The sequence below is a fragment of the Maylandia zebra genome, linkage group LG20 (assembly GCF_041146795.1).
Source record: "Maylandia zebra isolate NMK-2024a linkage group LG20, Mzebra_GT3a, whole genome shotgun sequence".
NCBI lineage: Eukaryota > Metazoa > Chordata > Actinopteri > Cichliformes > Cichlidae > Maylandia > Maylandia zebra.
In genome coordinates this window covers 19,307,326-19,334,773 of record NC_135186.1, presented here as the reverse complement: position 1 = coordinate 19,334,773, position 27,448 = coordinate 19,307,326, and the positions used below count along the sequence as shown (strand labels likewise).

Sequence of the window (27,448 nt, the reverse complement as noted above, 5' to 3'; positions counted from 1 at the left end):
CAAATGAACATGTTCATCTAGGATACAATGAAGTGGTAACAGTGAGTCAGCTCTGAACAGACTTCAGTTAGTCCAGAACAAGGCGGCCAGATTAGTGTTAAAGTGTTCATACTATACAAATATCGATAAAATGCATGATAAACTTTCTTGGCTTTCTGTACAAGCTGAATTATACGATGGCTTACTTGTATTTTTTTTTTAAAAAAAAGCAATACTGTTAAACACACCATATTTTTTTCTGCTCAGTTGCAATATCCAGATGAAATACATAATCATAGTACACGATTTTCAACAAACTGCAATTTAGTAACTCCTCGAGTTAAACGCAACTTTTTGAAAACCTCTGTTATATTTAGAGCATCTTTTCAGTGGAATAAGTTGCCTTATGCACTTAGAGAATTGGCTTCTATTCATAATTTTAAAAATCACTTATAAGCCTATTTAGGCAGCTTTTAATTCATTGTAAATACTGTAAGAGGGCAATGTCATTTGTAATGGAAATTTGTGTATTTTATTTCAGTGTCATTGATATTTATATGCTTATATTTTCTTAATTGTAAACATTTACTGTGGATATAAGAGCCAAATTATGCAGATATTTGGTATCCACTTTATTGTGTAATATTTTATTTGATTGTATTTGATGGTTTTGGCCCCAGGAAGATTAGCAACCACTGTTGTGGAAGCTAATGGGTTTCCTTATAAACAAACAGAAGAGGTTTCCCATAGTTATATAACAAGTTTTAAGTTAAAATACATTTCAGTCATTGGGAGAATAGTGTGCAAGGCCATCTCATTCCCACGGCTGACATATAGCTTTGGTCCCTCTTTCCTGGTGACTCGCACATTCCATACCAATCTGTCTTTATTGGAGGATACAGTAAGTGATAACGACTACAGGCCAGCTGGTTCTTTTTCATCAATACTTGACAAGCATCACATTTCTTTGTTTAAGGTTGGCTGCTCCGATGTCCACTTCTGTGAGGTTGTAGTGGGAACAGATAATGTTTCTGCCACTTGTCCTAGAATGCGTTAGACCAGTTTTGAACCCTGTGTCACTGATGTTTGGATAATATGGACCTACTTTTTGAGTAAGCAGTGAAGGTGTAAGAATGAAATGATTTGAAACATACCTGGACATTGTACAGCATCTGTGGCACATCCAACATGTGGCCAGTCCACATGAGATCAAATAGTTTGTCATATTCCAGCCACCACACAATACAACTTTATTGTTATTTTGAAGGAGACTGTTTGTTTTTCCTGTACAAGCGAATGCAGCTTCACTTTAAATGCGTTGGAACAGAGTTTTATGAAAGAAGCTGGCCTTCAAAGTTATCAGCTCACATTAAATAAAACATTTATGAAGAATGTAAACATGAGCTTCTTAGTACTTATTTACTGACGTCAGGTAAAGCCATCTGCTTAGTTTATGGAGAGCAGATAGCTGTGTTTAAGGATTCCAGTTTGAATGAACATTATGAAGTTAAACACACAAAAAAGTACAACAATTGGTCTCATGCAGAGTGGGAACAGACATTTGAATCTTTGCTAGACCTTTTCTCCTTGTCTCTGGACTAAAGCTGCAATGTCTATGACATAGGCCCGATATTCCATCTTTGTACACTGAAACAATTAAAGAGTGAAAGTGACCACAAATATAGTGATTTTTTTTTTATAGAAGTGACTGCCTGCTTAGATAGGCCTGGCCTGAAATGGAACAAACCGGCAGGTTTTATGATTGGCTGTCCAAACCAGAACTGAAATTGGTGTTTTTGCATTGTGCTATATACCAGGAGGTGTCACAGTATGCGGCAGCACACTGTATGAATTTGCAAAGAGGACCCAAAATGCAGACAAAGAATGTGAAAGAAAACTTGAATATTAACAAAAAGCGAGATGTTTAATGAGGCTGTTAAAGGGTATAAACAAAGGGCAAGGCAAACTGAAGCAAAACTAACATTAACCTAAACTGGGTGAACAAAACAAACAACATTAAAAACCTGGACATGAAACTTAGAAACATGGTGTGGAGAACATGACGTGAACAACAGACAACCTGAGAGAAATACACATACTAAATACACACAAGGGTGATTAGTGGAAGTGGAAACACATGGGGAAACAGCTGACACTAATTGAGACAAAGGAAGCAAAGCGGACCACACTGACATAGGACCGAGACTATCAAAATAAAACAGGAAACAAAGTGGAAAGCAGACATGACAATACAACTTCACAACATGGACAAGAAGACAAGAAACATGACAGACTAACACAGAAGACCTAAGTGAAACATAAATAAACTAAAGGCAACCAAAAGATAATCCAATTACTCAACATAATAACGGAATAACTTAAGAACTCAAAACGTAAACTGAAAACGCTGGGTCAGAGACCCAGGATCGTGACAGGAGGTGTTATTGTAAGTCAGTGCTAGTTTTGTGAAAAGGAAGGCAAGGACATCCTTGAGCTCTCAGGTGCAGAAGGGAAGGCGGACCTTGCTGTTGATGTGAGTGTCCTTCTTATTTCCACCTCAAACACTGAACCTGACTTTAATGCACTTATTCAAACCTAAAACATAATGAGTGAGATTTCTCTCACTGAACAAGAAAAAAAAAAAAAAAAAGAACTGAGAAACTGCTGATAAAATAATTACTTCAAACAAAATAGAAATAGCATTTTGTGTGAGGGATTTAAAATTTTGGTAAAACAATTATTTTGCTATTCATTGTGGGTGTTTTGATTAAATAGTGATAAAATGTTGGCATTTTCACTATACCTATTTCCAAAAGTGGCTTTGTTCTGCATATCACAGTGAGTTTAACAGTCTTATTGTCTGTGGAAATAAGCTATTGTAAATTCTGGGTGGTGCTGATTTTTTTAATGATGGGGGTATGAGGTGTGTCTCCCAGTGCAGAGGGCATACATCTTACTGTGTCCTTGAAAATGGTCTCCAGAAAGGCATTAACATCCATCCTTACCATCCATCCTCAGTTCAAAAGTCGCAGAGCCTTGCTGTCAGTTAACCAGTCAACATACCAACGAGCTGACAAGGTGCACCACTGTGGTGCAGCTTGAACAAGATAGGACAGATTTATTTGCTGAAAGGGGAAATAACACAAAACTATACTGGTACATCTATAAACTAACACATAGAGACTCACACAGCCAGGAATGAGAGAGATCACCACGCTGGACAGAAGAAAACAAAAGGCTTAAATATACAGGGAATTACGAGGGAACAGGAAACTCGTGGGGAACACAGCTGGGGCAAATTACACACAATGAGATGGAGCATGTACAGTTAAACATTACACATGAGACAAGGTAGCTTCAAAGTAAGAGAGGCAAGCAAAACATGGTGTAGGAGACTACCAAAGTAAAACAGGAAATAATGGGAACACACTCAGAGAGGTGCAGACAGACAAACAGAGACATGACTAGGGAAACATGGATAATATGACAGGCAAGGGGGAGCAGAATGAAACATGAGTGAAGCAAGACACAAAGACTCACAACATAGATAAACACAGACACACAGAGGGCAAAGACACAAGGGGGAATCTAATAATCAAAAGGCTAAACAGAATAACCTAGGTACTGTAGAATAAATCCTTAGAATAACAAAGTGGACTTAAATATAAATTAGAATCCAAAATAATATCAAAACGCAAGAAAACTCAAAATGCTGGGCCAAAAAACCCAGGATCATGACAATAAGTCCAAAATCCAATTTGAGAGTAAGGTGTTCAATCCAGTCAGAGAGAGAGCTGTGGGATGGTTGCACTAAAAACTAAAGAGAAAATGATAAGCAGAATCCTGGCTTAACTCATCTTTTTCTCCAAGTGCCATAAGATAGTGTGTAGGGCACATGTATCACATATTATACAACATGCTCTAATCACTTCATCCAAAACAGTCCTGAAGTAATGCCATTGCACCCTGTAGGTGGTAGATAGAAAGCACTTGCATAGAAAAAAGTGCTTGTGTATGGGTGACTGAGGCAGGTTGTGTAAAGCACTTTGAGTGCTCAGATAAAGAAGAAAAGTGCTAAATAATGACCTGTCTATTCAACCTCTGACCAGACTCTGATCTGCTTTTATACAATTTTATGAGAGAAAGTGCGAGAAAGAGAGCAATATGCCAGATGATATATACAAGTTTTTAGGATCATATGCTGCAATCCAGATGATGACAGCATGCCCCCTTGAGGCTGTGTAAAGCCACTAGGAATAGACCCACGGGGCTTACATTTCACTACCCTACTAAGGCCCATAGTAGGCTGATCAGGGGTCCAGTTCAAGCATGAAATGCAAACCATATCTTGGTCCAACAGTGCGGGGCCTCAGTGGGACAGCCCATAATGTGGGCTGACTGTGAGCTGCCCACACTAACAAGAGAATGGCCCACAGTGTGTCCCACTGTAGACCTGCAACAGATCTACAGCATGCTCAGATACTGGCCTAATATATTTTACTTGTTGAGCTCTTTTGCAGTATATCAATTAGAGCAAGTATAACTTTAATTTTACTGAGGTTTTAAATCAGTCATCTTCTCTCAGTCTTATATTTCTGACATTGTAATTAAACATGTTCTATCATTTCATGTTTTCATCTATTTTAGAGAAGATATGAAACACCTTTACTTTTGTATTATAAATAATATACCAGCAAATGTGCCCATGAACTGAGGGGCTGTGTGAGCAGGACAAAACCAATGCTTATCACTCACTAAACGGGGTGTGCCCACACATGGTCCACACAGTTAAGTGCCCACAGAATTCCTTCTGGGGGACACAAATGGGCAAAATTTCACTATGGGGAACACTTGGGCTAGCCTACCCAACCATAATAGATTTTAAAACCCAGCCAACACAGTCTCACAGTTCACCCACATCTACCCACTGTGACCCCACACAGGTATGTTTGCTAGGTTTAGGGAAAGCCTTGTTTATGTCAGCAAGACAATACTAAACCACATACTTGGCTGCAATCTAGCACCACACTGAAAATGTTTGAATTGTGAAATGAAAAGTGTCACTAAGTGTAACTTTTAAGAGATTTCTATTTCTTATCTCCTTCTTTTGCAAATAACTAAAACTAGTTTTTCTAACAGCTCTCAGCTAAAGACATTTTTTCAAATTGTTTATAGCTTTGGAATTTTATTGTTATTTATTTAGGTTTTACATAGATTCCCATTTTGTGGGTGGGGTCTCGGGGGGGGCAGGGGTAGCATGGTACACACATTGAAAAAGTTTCTTCAGTTGTAATGAAATGGCTCGTGTAAAATTTGTATCTTCATTGCTTCAGTATTTGTCCAGCACATTAGCACAGACAACTGGGACCTCTCACACCTGACCTCACGTAATGAAACAAACTAATATGTCTGTGAAGGTTCTCAGTCATCCAGGTCATCGTAGTCAAAGGAGCTTGCAAAGAAAAGCGTCTGGACTTCTTTAAGTTACTTGAAGACGTTTCACCTCTCATCCGAGAAGCTTCTTCAGTTCTAAGGTCAAATGGTGGAGAGTCCCAGATATAAACCTAGTGGGAGTATCCCCCCACAGAGGGACAAAAGGACCCCCTGATGATCCTCTAATCACCTGAGACAAGGTGTGAAACTGGGTGTGGGTCCCAATCAGCCAGAGTTTCGGGTGAGTTCATTGTGAAACCTGGGTCAAAATCAAGACACAAGAAGTGGAATCCTTCACTGCGCACATTAACTCTGTGGATAAAAACATCAAGTTCACCAGGGAAGACACAAAGGACAACTGTTTGCCTTTCCTGGACTGCGCTGTGCACATTGAAGAGAACGGCAACCTCAACATCAAAGTTTACCGGAAGCCCACACACACGGACCAGTACCTCCTGTTCGACTCCCATCACCCTCTGGAACACAAACTTGGAGTAATTAGGACCCTACACCACCGGGCAGAACATGTTCCCTCTAAGCCTGAAGGAAAAAAGAAGGAACACACACATGTAAAGGAAGCATTCAAAACATGCGGCTATCCTAAATGGGCGTTCTTAAAGTCAGCAAAGAGGCACAGAAAAGAAGATCAGACACCAGCGAGGGAGGATAAGAAGGACAGACGCAACAACATTGTCATCCCCTATGTAGCCGGTGTATCAGAAAAACTCAGGAGAGTTTTCTCCAAGCACGACATCCCAGTGTATTTCAGACCCAGCAACACGCTCAGACAAAAACTGGTTCACCCGAAAGACAAAACGCCAAAACACAGACTTAACAATGTGGTGTATGCTGTACAGTGCAGCGAGGAATGCTCAGACCTCTACATTGGAGAGACCAAACAGCCACTTCACAAGCTCATGGCACAACACAGAAGAGCCACCTCCACAGGACAAGACTCAGCAGTCCATCTGCATCTTAAGGATAAAGGACACTCTTTCGAGGATGCCAATGTTCACATTTTGGACAGAGAGGACAGATGGTTTTGAAAGAGGAGTGAAAGAAGCCACCTATGTCCACTGTGAGCGACCATCTTTGAACAGAGGCGGTGGTTTACGACACCAACTCTCTGCCATCTATAATCCAGTTTTGAGATCCCTTCCCAGACGCCTTAACGCCCACTCACATCCTGGGCCATCTGATCTCAGGAATTCGCATGATAAGGTGGGGCCAGGTTTCACAATGAACTCACCCGAAACTCTGGCTGATTGGGACCCACACCCAGTTTCACAACTTGTCTCAGGTGATTAGAGGATCATCAGGGGGTCCTTTTGTCCCTCTGTGGGGGGATACTCCCACTAGGTTTATATCTGGGACTCTCCACCATTTGACCTTAGAACTGAAGAAGCTTCTCGGATGAGAGGTGAAACGTCTTCAAATAACTTAAAGAAGTCCAGACGCTTTTCTTTGCAAGCTCCTTTGAAAACAAACTAATACATGTCTGTGGAGGTTCTCAGTCATCCGGGTCATCGTAGTCAAAGGAGCTTGCAAAGAAAACCGTCTGGACTTCTTTAAGTTGCTTGAAGACGTTTCACCTCTCATCCGAGAAGCTTCTTCAGTTCTAAGTTCCACTGTGAGCGACCATCTTTGAACAGAGGCGGTGGTTTACGACACCAACTGTCTGCCATCTATAATCCAGTTTTGAGTTCCCTCCCCAGACGCCTTAACGAACACTCACATCCCGGGCCATCTGACCTCAGCAATTCGCATGATAAAGTGGGGCCAGGTTTCACAATGAGCTCACCCGAAACCCTGGCTGATTGGGACCGACACCCATTTTCACACTTTGGTTCAGGCGATTAGAGGATCATCAGGGGGTCCTTTTGTCCCTCTTTGGGGGGATACTCCCACTAGGTTTAAATCTGGGACTCCCCACCATTTTACCTTAGAACTGAAGAAGCTTCTCGGATGAGAGGTGAAACGTCTTCAAGCAACTTAAAGAAGTCCAGACGCTTTTCTTTGCAAGCTCCTTTGAAAACTAATACATGGTTACTATATGTAGAGGATACGCAGTGAAACATTTGAGGATTTCCCTTCATTCTCTCTTCATTTGAACAAACGAGACCTTTCAGATGTTTCAGCAAACAGTAGACTGTTACATTTACAACTTACACCATTCAGAGTAGATGACTCTGGTTATGCCAAAGAACATATTTAGGGGAAGCTAACAATGACACTACTTGAATTTAAAATAATACCATTTCTGTCCTTGCTGTGTATCCTGCTCAATTCTGTCCTGGCTCTGAAGTCTAGTTCAGGTTCTGGCTCTTTCCTTCACTCATACTCAGACATTCTGATCTGTCTGGTGTTCTGACATTCTCTCTCTAACCTATCTTTCAGTCTGTCAGGCTGTCCTCTTGCTGATAAATCACTTCGGACCCTCATGGCTGCCCACACAGCAGAACTAAAGTATGTGTGCTTTCTCCCGTCTCTCACCTCCACAGCTACAGCTCTGTCCTTGCTCTCCTTTTTAAACTAATATAAAATACTAATATTTTTGATATAATACAATATATCAAAAATTGGAAACAAAAAAAATTGATTCTAAGTAATCTGGTGGAAAAAAATCATTTTTGCCAGCAATGTGCTAATAATTTAAATTTGCAAATTGAATAAGTGCACGTGTGTGCGTGTGCGTGCGTGTGTGTGTGTGTTTGTCTCAGGTGTCCAACTCCAGGTTGTGACGGATCAGGCCACATCACTGGAAACTATGCTTCACATCGCAGGTGAGAGTTTGCCTCCCCAATCACATATTCGTTACAGACTACATCAGTTACTCAGTGTGTTTATGTCACACTTTGGCAATAATAAAAAAAAGTCTGTGTGTAGACTTATTTTCTTGGTCCCTACTGCTTACACAGTCCACCAGTCTCACTAAGACAGAAGCTGACATTGAGTGACAAACATTAAGCTAACAGAATATAATGTTCACATAAACTCACTGTAAATGTACTGAGTCCTTGTAAACTGTTAAAATGCGCATTAAACAGAATCAGCTTCACCCATATTAGCTTACATGTTTCAAAATATTCAAATGACTTTTTTACTTTTTGAGGTTATTCTTTTAAAGAATTTTATTTAGCCTGTGTTTAAGCAAAGCTTTGTCTTTTCTGTGTGGTCCACTTTCTTCCTCTGTGCCAGTTTGTCTGGATGCCCCCGAGCCAAGAAAAGTGGAGTCAAATCAACCCCTACCAAGGATGACAAAGAAGATTCTGAGCTGCTCAGGTTTGCAACAATAGCTCATTAGCACCATGTGTGTGTTAGATTATAATTTGGTTTACTTTGGCTCAAAAGAAATGTATTATAGATATTGTTTTTTTATTATTAATCCTTTATTTATCCAGGTAAAAAATCTCATTGAGATTAAAAATCTAATTTCCAAGATATTAAGTATCAGAAGATGAATTATGATGATTCAGATGAATGATGGAGTTTTAGTTCTTACACCACCTTCAGGGCTGTCACAGGACAGCACACTGACCCTGTGAAGAGGATAATATCTTACTTATTTTAAAACTATGCCTTTATTCTTTCCTGTAGAAAAATGGAAAGGATTTCAATGATTGGACAAATGGGATAAATGACACATTTGTCTACTTTAACCCATTCAGAGGCCATTGTCTAAATTCATGTACCAAATTTAAAATGTCTTGTGTTAGCCTAAGCCAAACTAGCCTGACAGTGTTTTCTGCCTGGCTACAGATGTCCTGTTCCTGGCTGTGATAGCCTGGGCCACATCAGTGGGAAGTACGCCACTCATCGCAGTGCTTATGGATGTCCACTAGCAGCACGCCGGCAGAAGGAAGGTCTTCTAAATGGCACACCCTTCTCTTGGAAGGCCTTCAAGACCGAGGGCCCATCTTGCCCAACACCAGGCTGTGACGGTTCTGGTCATGCTAACGGCAGCTTCTTGACACATCGCAGGTACCCTGAATATCAGTGCATCATTAATAGTGGTTTTAACCAAACTTCTGATTTATTTTGGTTTATGTACATATAAATATATATATATATATATATATATATATACACACACACACACACACACACACACACACACACACACACACACACACACACACAGCAGATTTCTGTACTTGGACAGGCTGACAGATGAGCTGAAGCAGGAGTCTCTGTGGACCATGTTGTTTGCAGATAACATTTGATGTGATCTGTAGTGACCGTAGGAAGAAGGTGGAGGTATGCTCTGGAGAGAAGAGGAATGAAAGTCAAAAGATAGTCAGACGGTACAGTGGGGCAAAAAAGTATTTAGTCAGCCACCGATTGTGCAAGTTCCCCCACCTAAAATGATGACAGAGGTCAGTAATTTGCACCAGAGGTACACTTCAACTGTGAGAGACAGAATGTGAAAAAAAAAATCCATGAATCCACATGGTAGGATTTGTAAAGAATTTATTCGTAAATTAGGGTGGAAAATAAGTATTTGGTCACCTCAAACAAGGAAAATCTCTGGCTCTCACAGACCTGTAACGTCTTCTGTAAGAAGCTTTTCTGTCCCCCAATCGTTACCTGTATGAATGGCACCTGTTTGAACTCATCATCTGTATAAAAGACACCTGTCCACAGCCTCAAACAGTCAGACTCCAAACTCCGCCATGGCCAAGACCAAAGAGCTTTCGAAGGACACCAGGAAAAGTATTGTAGACCTGCACCAGACTGGGAAGAGTGAATCTACAATAGGCAAGCAGCTTGGTGTGAAAAAAATCAACTGTGGGAGCAATCATCAGAAAATGGAAGACATACAAGACCACTGATAATCTCCCTCGATCTGGGGCTCCACGCAAGATCTCATCCCGTGGGGTCAAAATGATCATGAGAACGGTGAGCAAAGATCCCAGAACCACACGGGGGGACCTGGTGAATGACCTGCAGAGAGCTGGGACCAAAGTAACAAAGGTCACCATCAGTAACACACTACAACCTCCTTCCATCAGTGAGAACTTTGAAGATGAAACGAGGCTGGGTCTTCCAACATGACAATGATCCAAAACACACCGCCCGGGCAACAAAGGAGTGGCTCCGTAAGAAGCATTTGAAAGTCCTGGAGTGGCCTAGCCAGTCTCCAGACCTCAACCCCATAGAAAATCTGTGGCGGGAGTTGAAAGTCCGTGTTGCTCGGCGACAGCCCCAAAACATCACTGCTCTCGAGAAGATCTGCATGGAGGAATGGGCCAAAATACCAGCTACTGTGTGTGCAAACCTGGTAAAGACCTATAGTAAACGTTTGACCTCTGTTATTGCCAACAAAGGTTATGTTACAAAGTATTGAGTTGTATTTTTGTTATTGACCAAATACTTATTTTCCACCCTGATTTACGAATAAATTCTTTACAAATCCTACCATGTGGATTCATGGATTTTTTTTTTTTCACATTCTGTCTCTCACAGTTGAAGTGTACCTCTGGTGCAAATTACTGACCTCTGTCATCATTTTAGGTGGGGGAACTTGCACAATCGGTGGCTGACTAAATACTTTTTTGCCCCACTGTAGCTCATTGCAAGAACATCAATAAGCGGAGGCTACCATCAAAGCTGCGAGATCCCGAGACTACAGCACAATGGGAACAGTTAACCATATAAATATGATGAGCTAACTCAGGCAGAGAGCAGTGTAACTGTAGATGATGCATCTACTGGGCTGAGGATGAAGATTGTGGGCAGACTTAATGTAGCCACACAACCAAGAGCACAACTCTCCCGGCTCCCTGAGTCTCATCAGAGGAGATCCTCACAGAGAACAGAGCTCTGCTCACCATCTCTAATACCAGCATCACAGACACCAGTAAGCTCATATATGCCACTGCCACACTTGGATATAAGATTAAAAATGCATGTAGAAAAAAGAAGAAGGCTAGAAAGCAAACTCAGGGAAGACTAGAAGGATGTTAGTCGGCTAACAGAGGTGAAAAGGGCATCGTAAGAGACAGGTCCTGGACAAATAAGAAATACAACAAGATATCTATAAATAAAGTTCTTGAAACCATCAAAAAAGGCTCACAGCTTTGGCCACTAGGCTGAAGAGATGCATCACAGAAAAGGTGTACTCCCACTGCAAAGAAACAGTAGTAGAAGATCAGACCCACACAGAGCTGTGACTGAGCAGTACTGGAGGAATATGTATAAGAAAGGTGTCACACAATATCAATATCATGGACTAAGAGCAGACCAAAATAACCTCCCAGAACAAGAATCAGTCACCTTCACAAAGGCCGGCATCCAAAAACTCCAGAAAGAAGAGCTGGAGAGCACCAGGTCCTAACAATGCCTACTGGCTGAAGAAGCTAAAGACATTCATTCAATGATTGCCTGGTGGCACAACTAAATAGGCTGCTAAAAGCAGGTACTCATCTGGACTGACTAACACAAGGCAGAGCAATAGCGATCATGAAGGAGCTCCACAAGGGTATAACACTGTTGAACTACTAGCCAACTGCCTGCTTTTTCACAACATGGTAGCTCCTCTCAAGTATCATAGCAACCAAGCTGATTAAGCACATGAATCATTACATGAGCACTGGGCATTGAAAACAACACCAGAGGATCAAATGACCAGCTTCTGTTAAACAGAGCAGTACACCAGGACCCTAAGACCAGGCAGACTAACCTGAGCACCACCTGCATTGACTACAAGAAAGCCTACAACTCCCTCCCACCACCCACAACTGATCTATAGGTTTCTTCCTGTAGAGGGGAGTTTTTCCTTTCCACTGTTTCCAAGTGCTTGTTCATCGTGGGCTTCTGATTGTTTGGGTTTTCTCTGCTTTACTCTACATTGTAAGGTAAAGACTACAATAATACAAAGAATCTTGAAGTAACGGTTGTTATGATTTAGCACTGTATGATTAAAATTTAATTCAATTGAAAATAACAAGATGTACTGTCCCCACTGCTCTTCTGGATGGCATTACCTTGGCCTCCAGTAACGCTATGAGGAACCTTGGAGTCATTTTTGACCAGGATATGTCCTTCAATGCACATATTAAACAAATGTGTAGGACTGCTTTATTTGTACTATATCTCTAAAATTGGAAATATCCTGTCTCAGAGTGATGCTGAAAAACTATTTCATGCATGTTTTACTTCCAGGCTGGACTACTGTAATTCATTATTATCAGGATGTCCTAAAAACTCCCTGAAAAGCCGTCAGTTAATCCAAAATGCTGCAGCAAGAATACTGACAGGGACTAGAAAGAGAGAGCAGATTTATCCTATATTGGCTCCTCTTCATTGGCTCCTCACATACAAGGTCTTAAATAATCAGGCCCCATCTTATCTTAATGACCTTGTAGTACCATATCACCCCATTTAGAGCACTTTGCTCTTGCACTGCAGGCTTACTTGTTGTTCCTAGAGTATTTAAAAGAAAAATCAGAGGCAGAACCTCCTGTCAGTTTTCAGGCCTCTCTTCTGTGGAACCGGCTTTCCATTTCGATTCAAGAGAGACACTATCTCCACTTTGAAGATTAGGCCAAAGCTCTTGCTCATAGATGATTGTTGGGGTTTTCTCTGTTGTATTATTGTAGGGGCTACCTTACAATATAAAGCACCTTGAGGCAACAGTTGTTGCCTCAAGGTGAGGCAATCAGAGGCAATAGGTCTTATGAAGTAATAAGTTCAAATTTGGAATTATAAAAAAATATTTTCAGAAAAGGTCAGGTGAAATGTATAATAGTAGTTGTTTACAGGGAGTTGTATTAAAAAAAAAAAAAAAAACTGGAGCTCTGTCATGGTTTGGTGGTACATTTCAGCCAGTAGGGTTGGAGATCTGGTCTCTTCCAAGTTAGGTGTGCCTGGAACATTTCCAAAAGGAGGTGCCCAGGCTCTTTTTCACATGCAGAAGCAGCTTTCTTCTGAAATCTTTCTGGATGTCTGAGCTCCCTAACCTTCGTCTAAAGCCGAACCCAGCCATCCTACAGAGGAAACTCTTGCAAACAGCCATTACCCAGATTTCATAACCAACGGTAAGGGTTGTGATGTAGAGGGACTGGTAAATTGAATGCTTTGCCTTTCAGCTCAGCTCCCTCTTCACTATGGCAATCCAGTACAATGCTCACATTACAGCTGATGCCACACCAATCTGCCAGTCCAACCTGTACTCCGTTACTCATTACTCATGAATAAGACACTTGAACTCCCTTGATTAAGGAAGCCTCTCACCTTCGACCCAGAGAGACCATTCCACTCTTTTTCTGGCAAAGAACCATGGCCTCAGACTCTTGGGTGTGCTGACTCTCATCCCAGACATTTCATACTCTGTTGCAAACTGCACCAGTGCATGCTGAAGATTGCACTCTTCTCTTCCACACCCTTCTCAACCTGGAAATGCCTTGCAATCCTGTCGATAGAACGTTAGAGACAAGGGGTTGAATCCAACACCTGCTGAAAACATGCTTAGATTTGTTACATTTGTTTGTTAAATTTGACAGCCCCACAATGTCAGTGTCAATGTTGAGATGCGAGGGTGAATATCATCCAAACATGGTGCTCACACCCATGATTCTACAATTGCCAAAGCCACAGCCCTTTTGGTGCTCTGATACTGCTCTACTGCTTCAGAACACCCCTGGTCCCACTGCCGTGACAGGTACAGATGAGCTGGATGTCTCCGAATTGGTCCTGAACATGGCCCATTATGACTTTATTTACCCCACCCTCCCCTGGGATGCAAAAGAAATCCTTTCAGATGTGGGAGTTAAAGATTCGACAGACATGGGCCTCTATCAGTCACCCAGTTTATCATCACTACTTGTTTGGGTTTTCCAGGTATGTCCAGCGGTCTTGGGCACCATCTGACTCAGTTTACTTCGATGTGGTGAACATTTTACAACTCGGTTCACCTTTTCAGCTGAGTGAACAAGATATATGTGTATATATATATATATATATATATATATATACATATATATATATATATATATATATAAACACCCAGCACGCCCCTGCGGGCGGTTTATCCTTCAAGCTCGGGTCCTCTACCAGAGGCCTGGGAGCTTGAGGGTCCTGCGCAGTATCTTAGCTGTTCCCAGGACTGCGCTCTTCTGGACAGAGATCTCCGATGTTGTTCCCGGGATCTGCTGGAGCCACTCGCCTAGCTTGGGAGTCACCGCACCTAGTGCTCCGATTACCACGGGGACCACCGTTACCTTCACCCTCCACATCCTCTCGAGCTCTTCTTTGAGCCCTTGGTATTTCTCCAGCTTCTCATGTTCCTTCTTCCTGATGTTGCTGTCATTCGGAACCGCTACATCGATCACTACGGCCGTCTTCTTCTGTTTGTCTACCACCACTATGTCCGGTTGGTTAGCCACCACCATTTTGTCCGTCTGTATCTGGAAGTCCCACAGGATCTTAGCTCGGTCATTCTCCACCACCCTTGGGGGCATCTCCCATTTTGACCTCGGGACTTCCAGGTTATACTCGGCACAGATGTTCCTGTACACTATGCCAGCCACTTGGTTATGGCGTTCCATGTATGCCTTGCCTGCTAGCATCTTGCACCCTGCTGTTATGTGCTGGATTGTCTCTGGGGCATCTTTACACAGCCTGCACCTGGGGTCTTGCCTGGTGTGATAGACCCCAGCCTCTATGGATCTTGTGCTCAGAGCTTGTTCCTGTGCTGCCATGATTAGTGCCTCTGTGCTGTCTTTCAGTCCAGCTTTGTCCAGCCACTGGTAGGATTTCTGGATATCAGCCACCTCCTCTATCTGCCGGTGGTACATACCGTGCAGGGGCCTGTCCTTCCATGATGGTTCCTCGTCTCCCTCCTCTTTCTTGGGTTTCTGCTGCCTGAGGTATTCACTGAGCACTCGATCAGTTGGGGCCATCTTCCCAATGTATTCTTGGATGTTCGTTGTCTCATCCTGGACTGTGGTGCTGACACTCACCAGTCCCCGGCCCCCTTCCTTCCGCTTAGCGTACAGCCTCAGGGTGCTGGACTTGGGGTGAAACCCTCCATGCATGGTAAGGAGCTTTCTTGTCTTTATGTCAGTGGCTTCTATCTCCTCCTTTGGCCAGCCTATTACCCCAGCAGGGTACCTGATCACGGGCAGGGCGTACGTGTTGATGGCCCGGATCTTGTTCTTACCATTCAGCTGACTCCTCAGGACTTGCCTGACCCTCTGCAGGTACTTGGTGGTTGCAGCTTTTCTAGCGGCCTCTTCATGGTTCCCATTCGCCTGCGGGATCCCCAGGTTCTTGTAACTGTCCTCTATGTCTGCAATGTTGCCTTCTGGTAGTTCAATCCCCTCAGTTCTGACTACCTTCCCTCTCTTTGTTACCATCCGACTACACTTCTCCAGTCCGAACGACATTCCAATGTCATTGCTGTATAGCCTGGTATATATATATACACTCAACAAAAATATAAACGCAACACCTTTGTTACTGCTCCCATTCCCCATGGGATGGACGTAGAGACCTAAAATTCATTCCAGATACACAATATAACCATCCCTCCCAAACAGTGGTCACAAATCAGTCCAAATGTGTGGTAGTGGGCACATCTGCTATATTGAGATAATCCATCCCACCTCACAGGTGTGCCACATCAGGATGCTGATCTGACATCATGAGTAGTGCACAGGTGTACCTCAGACTGCCCACAACAAAAGGCCACCCTGGAATGTGCAGTTTTTTGCGCTATTGGGGGTCTGGGGACCCAGAACCGGTCAGTATCTGGTGTGACCACCATTTGCCTCATGCAGTGCAACACATCGTCGCATGGAGTCTATCAGATTGTCAATTGTGGCCTGTGGAATGTTGGTCCACTCCACTTCAATGGCTGTGCGAGGTTGTTGGATATTCGTGGGAACTGGTACACGCTGTCGTATACGCCGGTCAAGCACATCCCGAACATGCTCAATGGGTGACATGTCCGGTGAGTATGCTGGCCATGCAAGAACTGGGACATTCTCAGCTGCCATCTGCCCTGAACAATGTGAACCATGATTCATCCGTGAAGCGCACACCTCTCCAACGTGCCAGACGCCATCGAATGTGAGCATTTGCCCACACAAGTCTGTTACGGCGACGAGCTGGAGTCAGGTCAAGACTCCGATGAGGACGACGGACATGCAGTTGAGCGTTCCTGAGACGGTTTCTGACAGTTTGTGCAGAAATTGTTTGGTTGTGCAAACCAATTGTTCCAGCAGCTGTCTGGGTGGCTGGTCTCAGACGATCTTGGAGGTGAACCTGCTGGATGTGGAGGTCCTGGGCTGGTGTGGTTACACGAGGTCTGCGGTTGTGAGGCCGGTTGGATGTGCTGCCATATTCTCTGAAACGCCTGTGGAGACGGCTTATGGTTGAGAAATGAACATTCAATGCACGGGCGACAGATCTGGTTGACATTCCTGCTGTCAGCATGCCAATTGCACGCTCCCTCATTGCTTGTGGCATCTGTGGCATTTTGCTGTGAGACAAAACTGCACATTCCAGGGTGGCCTTTTGTTGTGGGCAGTCTGAGGTACACCTGTGCACTACTCATGATGTCAGATCAGCATCCTGATGTGGCACACCTGTGAGGTGGGATGGATTATCTCAATATAGCAGATGTGCCCACTACCACACATTTGGACTGATTTGTGACCACTGTTTGGGAGGGATGGTTATATTGTGTATCTGGAATGAATTTTAGGTCTCTACGTCCATCCCATGGGGAATGGGAGCAGTAACAAAGGTGTTGCGTTTATATTTTTGTTGAGTGTATATACCAGGCTATATATATATATATATATATATATATATATATATATATATATATATATATATTTATATATATGTGTGTGTGTGTGTGTGTGTGTGTATATATATGTGTGTGTGTGTGTGTGTGTGTGTGTGTGTGTGTGTGTATATATGTGTGTGTGTGTATATATATATATATATGTGTGTGTGTATATGTGTATGTGTATATATATATTAGGGGTGCAACGATACACAAAATTCACGGTTCGGTTCGGTTCGATACTTTGGTGTCACGGTTCGATATTTTTTCGATACAAAAAAATGTTCATGCCTTTTTAATTTGTCATTTATTAAAATTATAAATATATATTTTAACTCAAAAGTACAGTTTTTAAATTTAACCCTAACCCTTGTGCGTGTTTTTTAGTTTGACAGCGAATGCGCACCTGCGGACCACTTATGTGCAGCCCTGGTTATTTAGCTCGTCATATTGCAGCCACAGAAATTCTTTTGTCCATGAAACCATAAAGCTGCACTTTCTTTTTGCCTTATAGTCTGATTTGTCATAACTTCTCCGTTTTGTGGTAAGCTTTTCTTTGGCTGTCACTTCTTCACCCTGACCTGTCTTATTTGGCTCAGCAGAACTAAAATATATATCTGTCTGTGAAGGTTCTCAGTCATCCAGGTCATCGTAGTCAAATATATATCCTGCTGCTTTTACACACGCACTCACATAAGCTCAGCGATTCTCTGCGCGATCAACCTCTCACATGTTTAAGCTTGCTGCAGGAGATTTCACTTGTCATGTTTGCATAGTAAGCTAACAATTAATAAGACGATGTCAGAGGAATTGGTGCGCAAATTATCATCACTCACAGATCAGTGCTGTCGCTCTCTATACACAGTTCGCACGATTGCAAAGTGAAAGCAAAAAAACAAGCGCAAATTCAAACGCGATTTCAATATGTCACATATTGACAGTGGCTCACCGATGCCAATGACATAATTACCCAGCTACATTTCCAAAAGAATGCAAAAGCATTGACATATATTTTTCCTTCCTACAATAGCCCGACGGGCAGGGAAGAGATAGATTTTGGTAGCCCGACTGAAAAAAATCGCTAGCCCCAGGACGTCGGGCTAGCGATATTGCAAGCCCTGTATCTGATTGAGGAATCACTCATCTTTGGAAAAGAGAGTTTATTACAGAGAAATGTCTCTTTCCAAAATAAAAGCTATACTATCCGCTTCTTCTGGGCTATATTCTCAGCAGCATAAGGAGAATCATGTGCTAACAGCTGTCTAAATGACTCGGCTAAAGTTAGTAGCATGCTTGTTGTTTTTGTCTTTGCACTAGGATGATGTCGGCGTAAATGTGCAGTCATATTCGTTGTGTTCCCACTAGTGCTTTCAGGTTAATCTCGTTGAAATGACCTTAACGCCACAACATGGCAAATCTCCGTTAACGAGCTACCGCCGATCGCCCTGTGCATGGGGCTAGACGGCCAACACGTTAACGAGCTAACTGCGCTAACACACTAGTTCCCACTAGAGATGGACCGATCCGATATTACGTATCGGTATCGGTCCGATACTGACCTAAATTACTGGATCGGATATCGGAGAAAAATAAAAAATGTAATCCGATCCATTAAATATCACGAAAACGCCTCACAAAACTTGCAACACGCCGTAACTCACCTCAGAACGTTAGCACGTCGGAGCAGTATGCATCACGTGATAGAGCGGCTGTGGCATGCGGGACCTGTTGGTGGTCTGGATAGCATGTGGAGCTTCGCTAGCAACCCGGCATTTCATCTCCGACAAAGTTATCCCGAGAGAAGTAAAGCAAGTGTGTAAGTCCATCTCTGAATGTTTGTAAAGGATTCCTGCGTTAAGCTTAACAAGCGACTGCCTCTCCTGCTGCTACTTCAATCATGAAACTGCTTAATGATCAGCTGATCGGCTTTTCTGTCGCGAGTCCGTGTCTCTAGTTTGCTTTTGGCCCACTTTGCACCAGAAAGAGGAAACCAGCGGCTGAACAACAGCAGCACGTTTAAGCTTGATAAGCTGTTGTTAGAATGTATTTAATATTACTTTCTACTCCAGGATCTTTTTCTACGTAGCTGACGCTGGTAACTGTGCAGGGGCGGATCTAGCAAAGTTTAGCCAGGGGGGCCGATAGGGCATTAACAGGGAAAAGGGGGCACAAAGACATACTTTTCTTTCTTATTCTCATTTAAAATGTCTAGCTTTTAATAAATAATTATCTGACACCCAAAGTTTTAATTTGATGTAAAATGAATAGAAGTCAATTACTGTATATAGTAACTATTAAGTCTAATATATATACCCTAGTAAGCTATAGTACTTTTTCCTTTGGGAAGGTCTGTGCAGTCTGCAATTTTGTTGAAGAAAGATGTTGAATCTATTTAATATTTCTTGAAAAATAATTGATTTCTGTGCATTTTTTTTCACACTGCATCAAATTAAGGTTGATTACGTCGATTAAGCATCATGAGGTGGAGCGTGAGGGGTGGTTCCCTATTTTTTATTTATTTATTTTTGTTGTTGCTGGGAGTTGGAACCCTATTAGTTAGGTTGCTTAATATTTATGCTAAGTACTCTTTAAAATACCAGAATAGGGAGGATGGTGTAGGTTTAAGTTTATTAGATTGATCAGTATTGCTGAACTATGAAATATATTTTTTTGCATACAGGTATAACAGAATAGCTTTAGTGTAGTTGTTGTTTTAAACTTGAGTATGAACTTATACAAAATGCAGCAAGATATTTAAAAAACAGTTTTGTTGATTAAAAAACACTATATCGGATTCATATCGGTATCGGCAGATATCCAAATTTATGATATCGGTATCGGTATCGGACATAAAAAAGTGGTATCGTGCCATCTCTAGTTCCCACCCATGTAATTGAGCATTGCATGGCACATCCAACATACTGTTTTACTTTAGTCCATGACTCGCTTACCTTCAGGGTCATACGTCACATGAAAACCAAAATAATTCCAAACGCCAGATCTGAATGAGGGTGGGGGAGGTGCCCTGCGCTCTTCCTTCTGTCTATGCTGTCTGTGTGGAGCGCTCAGTGGATCTGCGCTCGACAGTGCCGCCTAGGCGGAGTAGTCGAACGCAGATTCACTGAGCGCTCCACACAGACAGCATAGACAGAAGAAAAGTTGATAAAATAAATTACAAATGTTGTATTGTTCGATACATATGCGTACCGAACCGAAAGCACTGTATCGAACGGTTCAATATCGATACGAATATCGTTGCACCCCTAATATATATATATATATATATATATATATATGGTATCGCAAGAAATAAGTGGTTATATAAATATATGAGTATACATAATAGTTATTATTCATAGATACCTACATCCTAAGTTCCTGTTAATCTTCTGAAAGAAACAGAATGAATGTGTTGTTACAATGGTAATGCCAGGAGAGGCAGTATTAGTTCTGTGTTACATTAATGTGTAAGGAAGTGGAAGAAGAGTGTGTCCTGTAGGAGGCAGTAGAAAATGGATGCTCATGTTCTGTACATGCCCTGAAAGTAAGGTTCAGTAAACCAGTGCAACAATACCCCGGTGTAAGGCTCAGTTATTGTATTTTTATTTTTTGAAGATGCAACATCTTTTTGGCGACGAGGACGTTTAGGGGGAAGGAGTTTGGGCGATCGGACTGAAAGAAAAGAGAAGAAAATAAAGTGATGGAGTCGGCTACAGGTTTGGCTAGCTTTTCAAAGAATGCAAAAGTTTTCGGCTGGAAATAGAAGGCAGTGACCTCGAAGCGGAAATGGCTACAATTGGTACGCTAGTAGCGTTCGATCCAAAGAATCAGACTTGGGATGAGTACACGGAAATACTCGAGCAGTTTTTCGCAGCTAACGGGATCGACGATGCAGAGAAACAAAGAGCGATATTAATAAGTGTCGTCGGAGCAGCGACGTACAGCTTGATGCGAAACCTTCTCAGCCCGGCCAAGCCCAAAGACAAAACCTTCCAAGAGCTGGTGCTTCTGATGAAAAATCACTTCGATCCGAAGCCCAGTGAAATTGTGCAAGCCGAATGAAACCGTCATGGAATATGTAGTGGAGCTGCGTCGCCTGGCACAGGATTGTAACTATGGCAACACGTTACAACAGATGTTGAGAGATAGGATCGTCTGCGGAATTAAGGATGACCGAATTCAGAGACGTCTCTTGTCAGAAATAGATCTCACTTTTGACAAGGCTCTGTCAATTGCAGTAGCCATGGAGACTGCAAATAAAAATGCACAGGATCTGCAGACCTCAGGGGCGTCAGCAAAAATGTTTCAGTCTCGCTAGAGGACAACAGGAGAGTCGTACCTTTAAAGCAGAAAATAAAGAGTGTTATCGTTGCAAAGGAACCAAGGACACAGCAGCAGACTGTAAGTACAAACAAGAAAAATGTCATGCTTGTGGTAAAATGGGACACATAGCTAGAGCTTGTAAAAGCAAGACTAAACTGAACCAGAAAAAGTATGGATCGACATATGTAAAGAAAGAAAAAAAGCAGAGTTCACACTACAGTACTCACAATGTGGGCGAGAAAGCAGATAACAACAAAACTGATAGCTCTGAAGATGACTCTTTTATGTTGAACTGTGTCAAGTGCAGTCAAGGGCACAAAAGAAAACTGTTCAAGTTAGGGCGTGGCAGTGCGGTACACTTAAGAAGAGTAGACCCCTACACTGTGGATATGCAAATTGATGGAAAAAAGGTGAACTTTGAAATAGACACTGGATGTTGCCTAACAGTCATGAACGAAGCAACATTCAGAGAAACAGGGAAAGACAGCAAGCCCCCCAGCCTGCAGCCCATCAAAATCAAGCTCGAAACTTATACAGGGGATCCTGTTAAGGTGATTGGTGCAACACGAGTCAGCGTCAAATACAAGCAGCAGAAAAAACATCTGCCCCTGGTGGTGGTCGAAGGCGACGGCCCCAGCTTGCTAGGTCGAGCTTGGCTCGAGGAAATTAAATTGGACTGGGGTGAAATGAAAAACAGTCCTAACAACAGAAAGCTGCACCAAGTCAAAACAACAGAGAAAACACTTCAGCAAGTGTTAAGTAAACATGAAAATGTGTTCAAAGAGGAGTTGGGCACCCTGAAAGGAATGAAAGCTGCTATTCATGTGAAAAGTGATGCCACCCCACGCTTCTTCCGTCCGCGTTCTGTCCCCTTTGCTATGCGAGCAAAAGTCGACGAGGAAATAGACCGACTGTTGAAAGAAGGCATCATCTCGCCAGTGAAATATGCTGAATGGGCGGCACCAGTAGTGCCACTCCTGAAGCCCACAGGGACAATAAGACTGTGTGGGGATTACAAGCTTACTGTAAATACCGTGGCTTCACTGGAGCAGTACCCCATACCCAGAATGGAGGACTTGTTTGCCACACTGTCCGGGGGTAAGCAGTTCTCAAAATTAGACATGAGCCACGCTTACCAGCAAATCCTCTTGGATGACGAATCGAAAAAGTACGTGACAGTAAACACATCTCGGGGGCTGTTCACGTATAACTGATTGCCTTTTGGAGTGGCCTCTGCTCCAGCAATATTCCAGAGGACCATGGAAAGTCTTTTGAAGGGGATACCTCATGTAGCAGTGTATTTAGATGACATCTTAGTGACTGGAGTGGATGAAGTAAGCCATCTACAGAACCTGGATGAGGTGTTGACCCGGTTGGAGGAAGCTGGGTTGAGGTTAAAGAGGTGCAAGTGTGCCTTCATGCAAGAGAAAGTGGAGTACTTGGGGCACATAGTGGACGCCCAGGGGCTCCACCCAGTGGAAAAGAAAGTTAAAGCAATCATGGACGCACCTACCCCCACAAATGTCACTGAACTGAAAGCATACTTAGGTTTGCTAAATTACTACAACAAATTCCTTCCAAACCTGGCAACCCGGTTGGCACCCTTACATGAACTTTTGAGACACGAGGTACGGTGGACATGGCAAAAGAGACAAGAGGAAGCATTCCAGAAATCTAAGAACCTGTTGAACTCAGCAGAGGTGTTAGTTCATTATTCTGCTGACCGTGAGTTGGTTCTCTCATGTGATGCATCCCCATATGGCGTAGGCGCCGTATTGTCACATAAGATGGAGGATGGAAGCGAGAGACCTTTGGGGTTCATGTCACACACACTCTCTCCTGCTGAGAAAAAGTATTCTCAGCTTGACAAAGAAGGTCTAGCTGTGATATTTGGCATCAAGAAATTTCACAAATACTTGTATGGCCGAGTTTTCACGATTTACACAGATCATAAACCCTTAATCTCACTGTTCAATGAAAAGAAGCCTATACCTCAGATGGGCTCACCAAGAGTACAAAGATGGGCCGTGACATTGAGTGCTTACGAGTACAACATCAGGTACAAGCCAGGAAAACATCATGAAAACGCGGATGCGCTCAGCCGGTTGCCGGTACCAGACTCAGCACCTGAGCGAGAGATGGCTGAGCAGGTTTTGATGATGGATGTACTGGATGACACATTAGTGGACACTGCACAGATCAAACGATGGACAGCTAAGGATGTCTTGTTGTCGCAAGTCCACGAGTACACCTTAAAAGGCTGGCCAACTGAGACCGACACCTGTTTAAAGCCGTATCGACAGAGAAAGCTGGAACTGAGTGTGAGGGATGGTTGCGTGCTCTGGGGAGCCCGAGTAATTATTCCCACCAAAGGCCGAGACAAAATATTGAAACTCCTGCACCAGACTCATACAGGCATGTCGAAGATGAAAGGCTTGGCAAGGTCGTATGTATGGTGGCCAGGGATGGATGAGAACATTGAAAGAGAAGTGCAGGCATGTGAGGAGTGTCAGAAACACTCCAAGTCACCACCTACTGCACCATTACACCCTTGGGAGTGGCCGGAGTCACCATGGTCCAGAATCCATGTGGACTATGCAGGGCCTTTCCTCGGGGAGATGTTTCTAATCATTGTGGATGCTCATTCCAAGTGGATGGACATTTACCCTGTGAAATCCTCTACATCACAGGTAACTATAGAGAAACTGCGCCAGAGTTTCAGTGTGTTTGGACTACCTAAAATGTTAGTTTCAGACAACGGAACATGTTTCACAAGTGCTGAATTTGAGTCATTCATGAAGCAGAATGGAATTGACCATGTAAGATCAGCACCTTTCCACCCTTCTTCAAATGGGCTGGCTGAGAGGGCGGTCCAGACCTTTAAGGAGGGGATGAAGAAAGTCAAAGGTGATACCTTGCAAACCAGACTGTCCCGATTTCTGTTCAGTTATCGCATCACACCGCATGCCACTACTGGTTTATCACCTGCAGAGTTGATGATGTCACGGAGACTCAGATCAGTTTTGGACTTGCTCATGCCTGATGTGAAAACAAAAGTGCAGCACAAACAATCGAAACAGAAAGAAAATCATGACACCAAGAAAAGACTGAGAAGTTTCACACCAGGAGACAAGGTCTTCATCAGAAACTACTCCTATGGCCCGAAGTGGATTCCCGCAGTCATCGTGAGAGCATCGGGTCCAGTGTCTTACATTGTTACCATTGGATCAGGTCAAACTGTGAAGCGGCATGTGGATCAGGTGAGAGCAAGAGTGGCTGACACTGTTCCCAGTACACCAGACAGGGAGGTGGAGCCATTGCTTGACAAAGAATCAGTGCCTGAGTGCTGCTTGCCATCAGAGTTGGACACATCGCCACAACCTCCGGCAATGGAGTTGCCTTATGCTCCGGAGACTCCAGCTCCCGGAGACTCCTCAGGGACACCCGTGTTGCGACCTTCCCAGAGAGAGAGACGTCCACCAGAGACTTTAAAGGACTTTGTTAGGTAGTGTGAGATCTTCCAGAAATAGAGCAACAATGCGCTCTGATCTCACAGGAAGGACGTACCTTCCTAGTTAGAAAAAAAAAAAAAAAAAAGAGAAACATGGAAACCTATGTACAGTTGTATGGTTGTATGGTTACCTTAATTACATGTTGATTGTTTGTTAAGCATTCTTTAGATAAACAGTTATTTTGTAAGTCAAGGGAGTTGTTGACTTAAGGGGGGAGGAGATGTGGTATCGCAAGAAATAAGTGGTTATATAAATATATGAGTATACATAATAGTTATTATTCATAGATACCTACATCCTAAGTTCCTGTTAATCTTCTGAAAGAAACAGAATGAATGTGTTGTTACAATGGTAATGCCAGGAGAGGCAGTATTAGTTCTGTGTTACATTAATGTGTAAGGAAGTGGAAGAAGAGTGTGTCCTGTAGGAGGCAGTAGAAAATGGATGCTCATGTTCTGTACATGCCCTGAAAGTAAGGTTCAGTAAACCAGTGCAACGATAAGGCTCAGTTATTGTATTTTTATTTTTTGAAGATGCAACAATATATATATATATATATATATATATATATATATATATATATATATATATGTGTGTGTGTGTGTATATGTATATATATATATAATATTTTGATTTGATATATGGCCTCATATCAGATAATCTAATAACAATGTCCATCATTAACCTAAGGTGCTCTGGTAAGTTCAATGTTATGCTTGAACATGGCATTTGTTTTCACCAACCCATGCCTAGCACAGATTTCCAATAACAAAACACCACTGGATTAGATCAAGCAAGCTGTTTCTCTCAATCATCCCTCACCAGGTAACTCCAACGAGACTTCATTGTGGGCACTGAAGTCTCTATAGAGAAACATTGCACCCAACCACAGTGCTTGCATCCATGGGTGGTGGATCCACAGGGCGGCAAAACTGTTATTTTTGTGTGCTGTGCCCGCACAGGCCCCATGGACCCCAGGGCTGGATCCAATGGTGGGCCACAATTTAAGGTTAACCAGCCCCAAGAACTCAGTTCCATGAGGGTTTTTTGAATTGTTCTTTGACAAATAATGAAGGTGGCCATGCAAAATATTTACAATAAAGCTCATTTGAAATGTACAAATTCTATTTTTGCTGTATTTTCATGTATGTTTGTACATTTAAATAAAAACCTATTTTCCATTTTTCTGGCAAAATCTGAAAAAATGAGGGGTTGCTCAAGACGTGTGTGTGTGTGTGTGTGTGTGTGTGTGTGTCCCTTCTTATCCATGTGTCCACTATTTCAGCCTTGTGTGAGAATGTAAGAGCTCTTGATCCTCATCAGCTGCTTCTCTCAGTCTGTCAGGTTGTCCCAGAGCATCAGCCAACAAGAAAAGAGCCAAGTTCCCTGGAGATGAGTATATCACTGCAAAGTTCAGAGCCAGTGATGGTAAGAAACTGTGATGTTTCCTCTCTGCTCAAAATTATGCCTGTGTTACATTTGTTTTTGCTCCTATACTTCCCAATGAGAGTTACATTTTATTTATATAGCACTAAAGCAAAACAACAGTTGCCCCAAGGTACTTTATATTGTAAAACTACTACTATAACAGAGAGAAAACCCCAACAATCAGATTACAATCAGATAGTTTAAATGCTGAGTGTAATCCAAATAACAGGCTACCAAAGCAGGACTATTAGGTGTCTTCACATTCATTTTGCTAATAGTGAATTTCTGATCTTGCTCAGTGCTGGACAATGATGAAGATATCAAGCAGCTCAATAAGGAAATCAACGAGCTGAATGAGTCCAACTCAGAGATGGAGGCCGACATGATAAACCTGCACACTCAGGTGAGTGCAGCTTTTCAGTCACTGCACAGCCAGCAGGACCCCATGTTCTATTCCAGATATTGCCATGTGACATTACACCCAGATATGGTGTATTGGTCAGTCTTCCTACGCAGCTACCAACACTGGTAAAACATTCAACTCCATAACAACCAAGGAAACATCATAATTTATACAGTCCAAGTTCTTAAAAAGTTGAGCCACCGTGTAAAGCATTAAAAAAAATGTGAATCTCTGCAAATTTTACAGACCCGAACACAGAAAGCATATCAGATGTTTAAGCTGAGACATTTTACTATGTAAAGGCTGGAAAAGCAATTATTACTAAAAAAAAAAAAGAAAGAAAGAAAAGAACAGCTGCAGGAACATTTTGCACTTAATTTGAATAGTTGGCCACAGGTTGGTAACATGACTGTGTGTAATCAGAGCATCTTAGAGACAGAGTGTTACCTTGTGCAAAAATCTGTTTTCAATTATGAAACAATTCCAGAATAATGTTCCTCTGTGTAAAATTGCAAATCTTTCAATATGTCATCTATATGTGAAAGACTCTTACCCACACAGCATTCTGTAACT

The 27,448-nt window shown here is 42.5% G+C and overlaps 1 protein-coding gene across 6 annotated transcripts in view; it reads left to right on the top strand.

Moving 5' to 3' along the window:
* myt1a (myelin transcription factor 1a) overlaps positions 1-27,448 on the top strand; it is a 65,199-nt gene that overhangs the window by 30,821 nt on the left and 6,930 nt on the right. For 5 of the 6 annotated variants that reach the window (XM_024799063.2, XM_024799059.2, XM_024799062.2 and 2 more), the window contains 6 exons: positions 7,810-7,878; positions 8,133-8,195; positions 8,611-8,694; positions 9,172-9,393; positions 26,381-26,472; positions 26,772-26,875. In XM_024799063.2, the coding sequence (XP_024654831.1) occupies positions 7,810-7,878; positions 8,133-8,195; positions 8,611-8,694; positions 9,172-9,393; positions 26,381-26,472; positions 26,772-26,875 (634 nt within the window). The remainder of the gene's footprint in view (positions 1-7,809; positions 7,879-8,132; positions 8,196-8,610; positions 8,695-9,171; positions 9,394-26,380; positions 26,473-26,771; positions 26,876-27,448) is intronic. The other variant, XM_024799064.2, reaches the window with a different exon arrangement.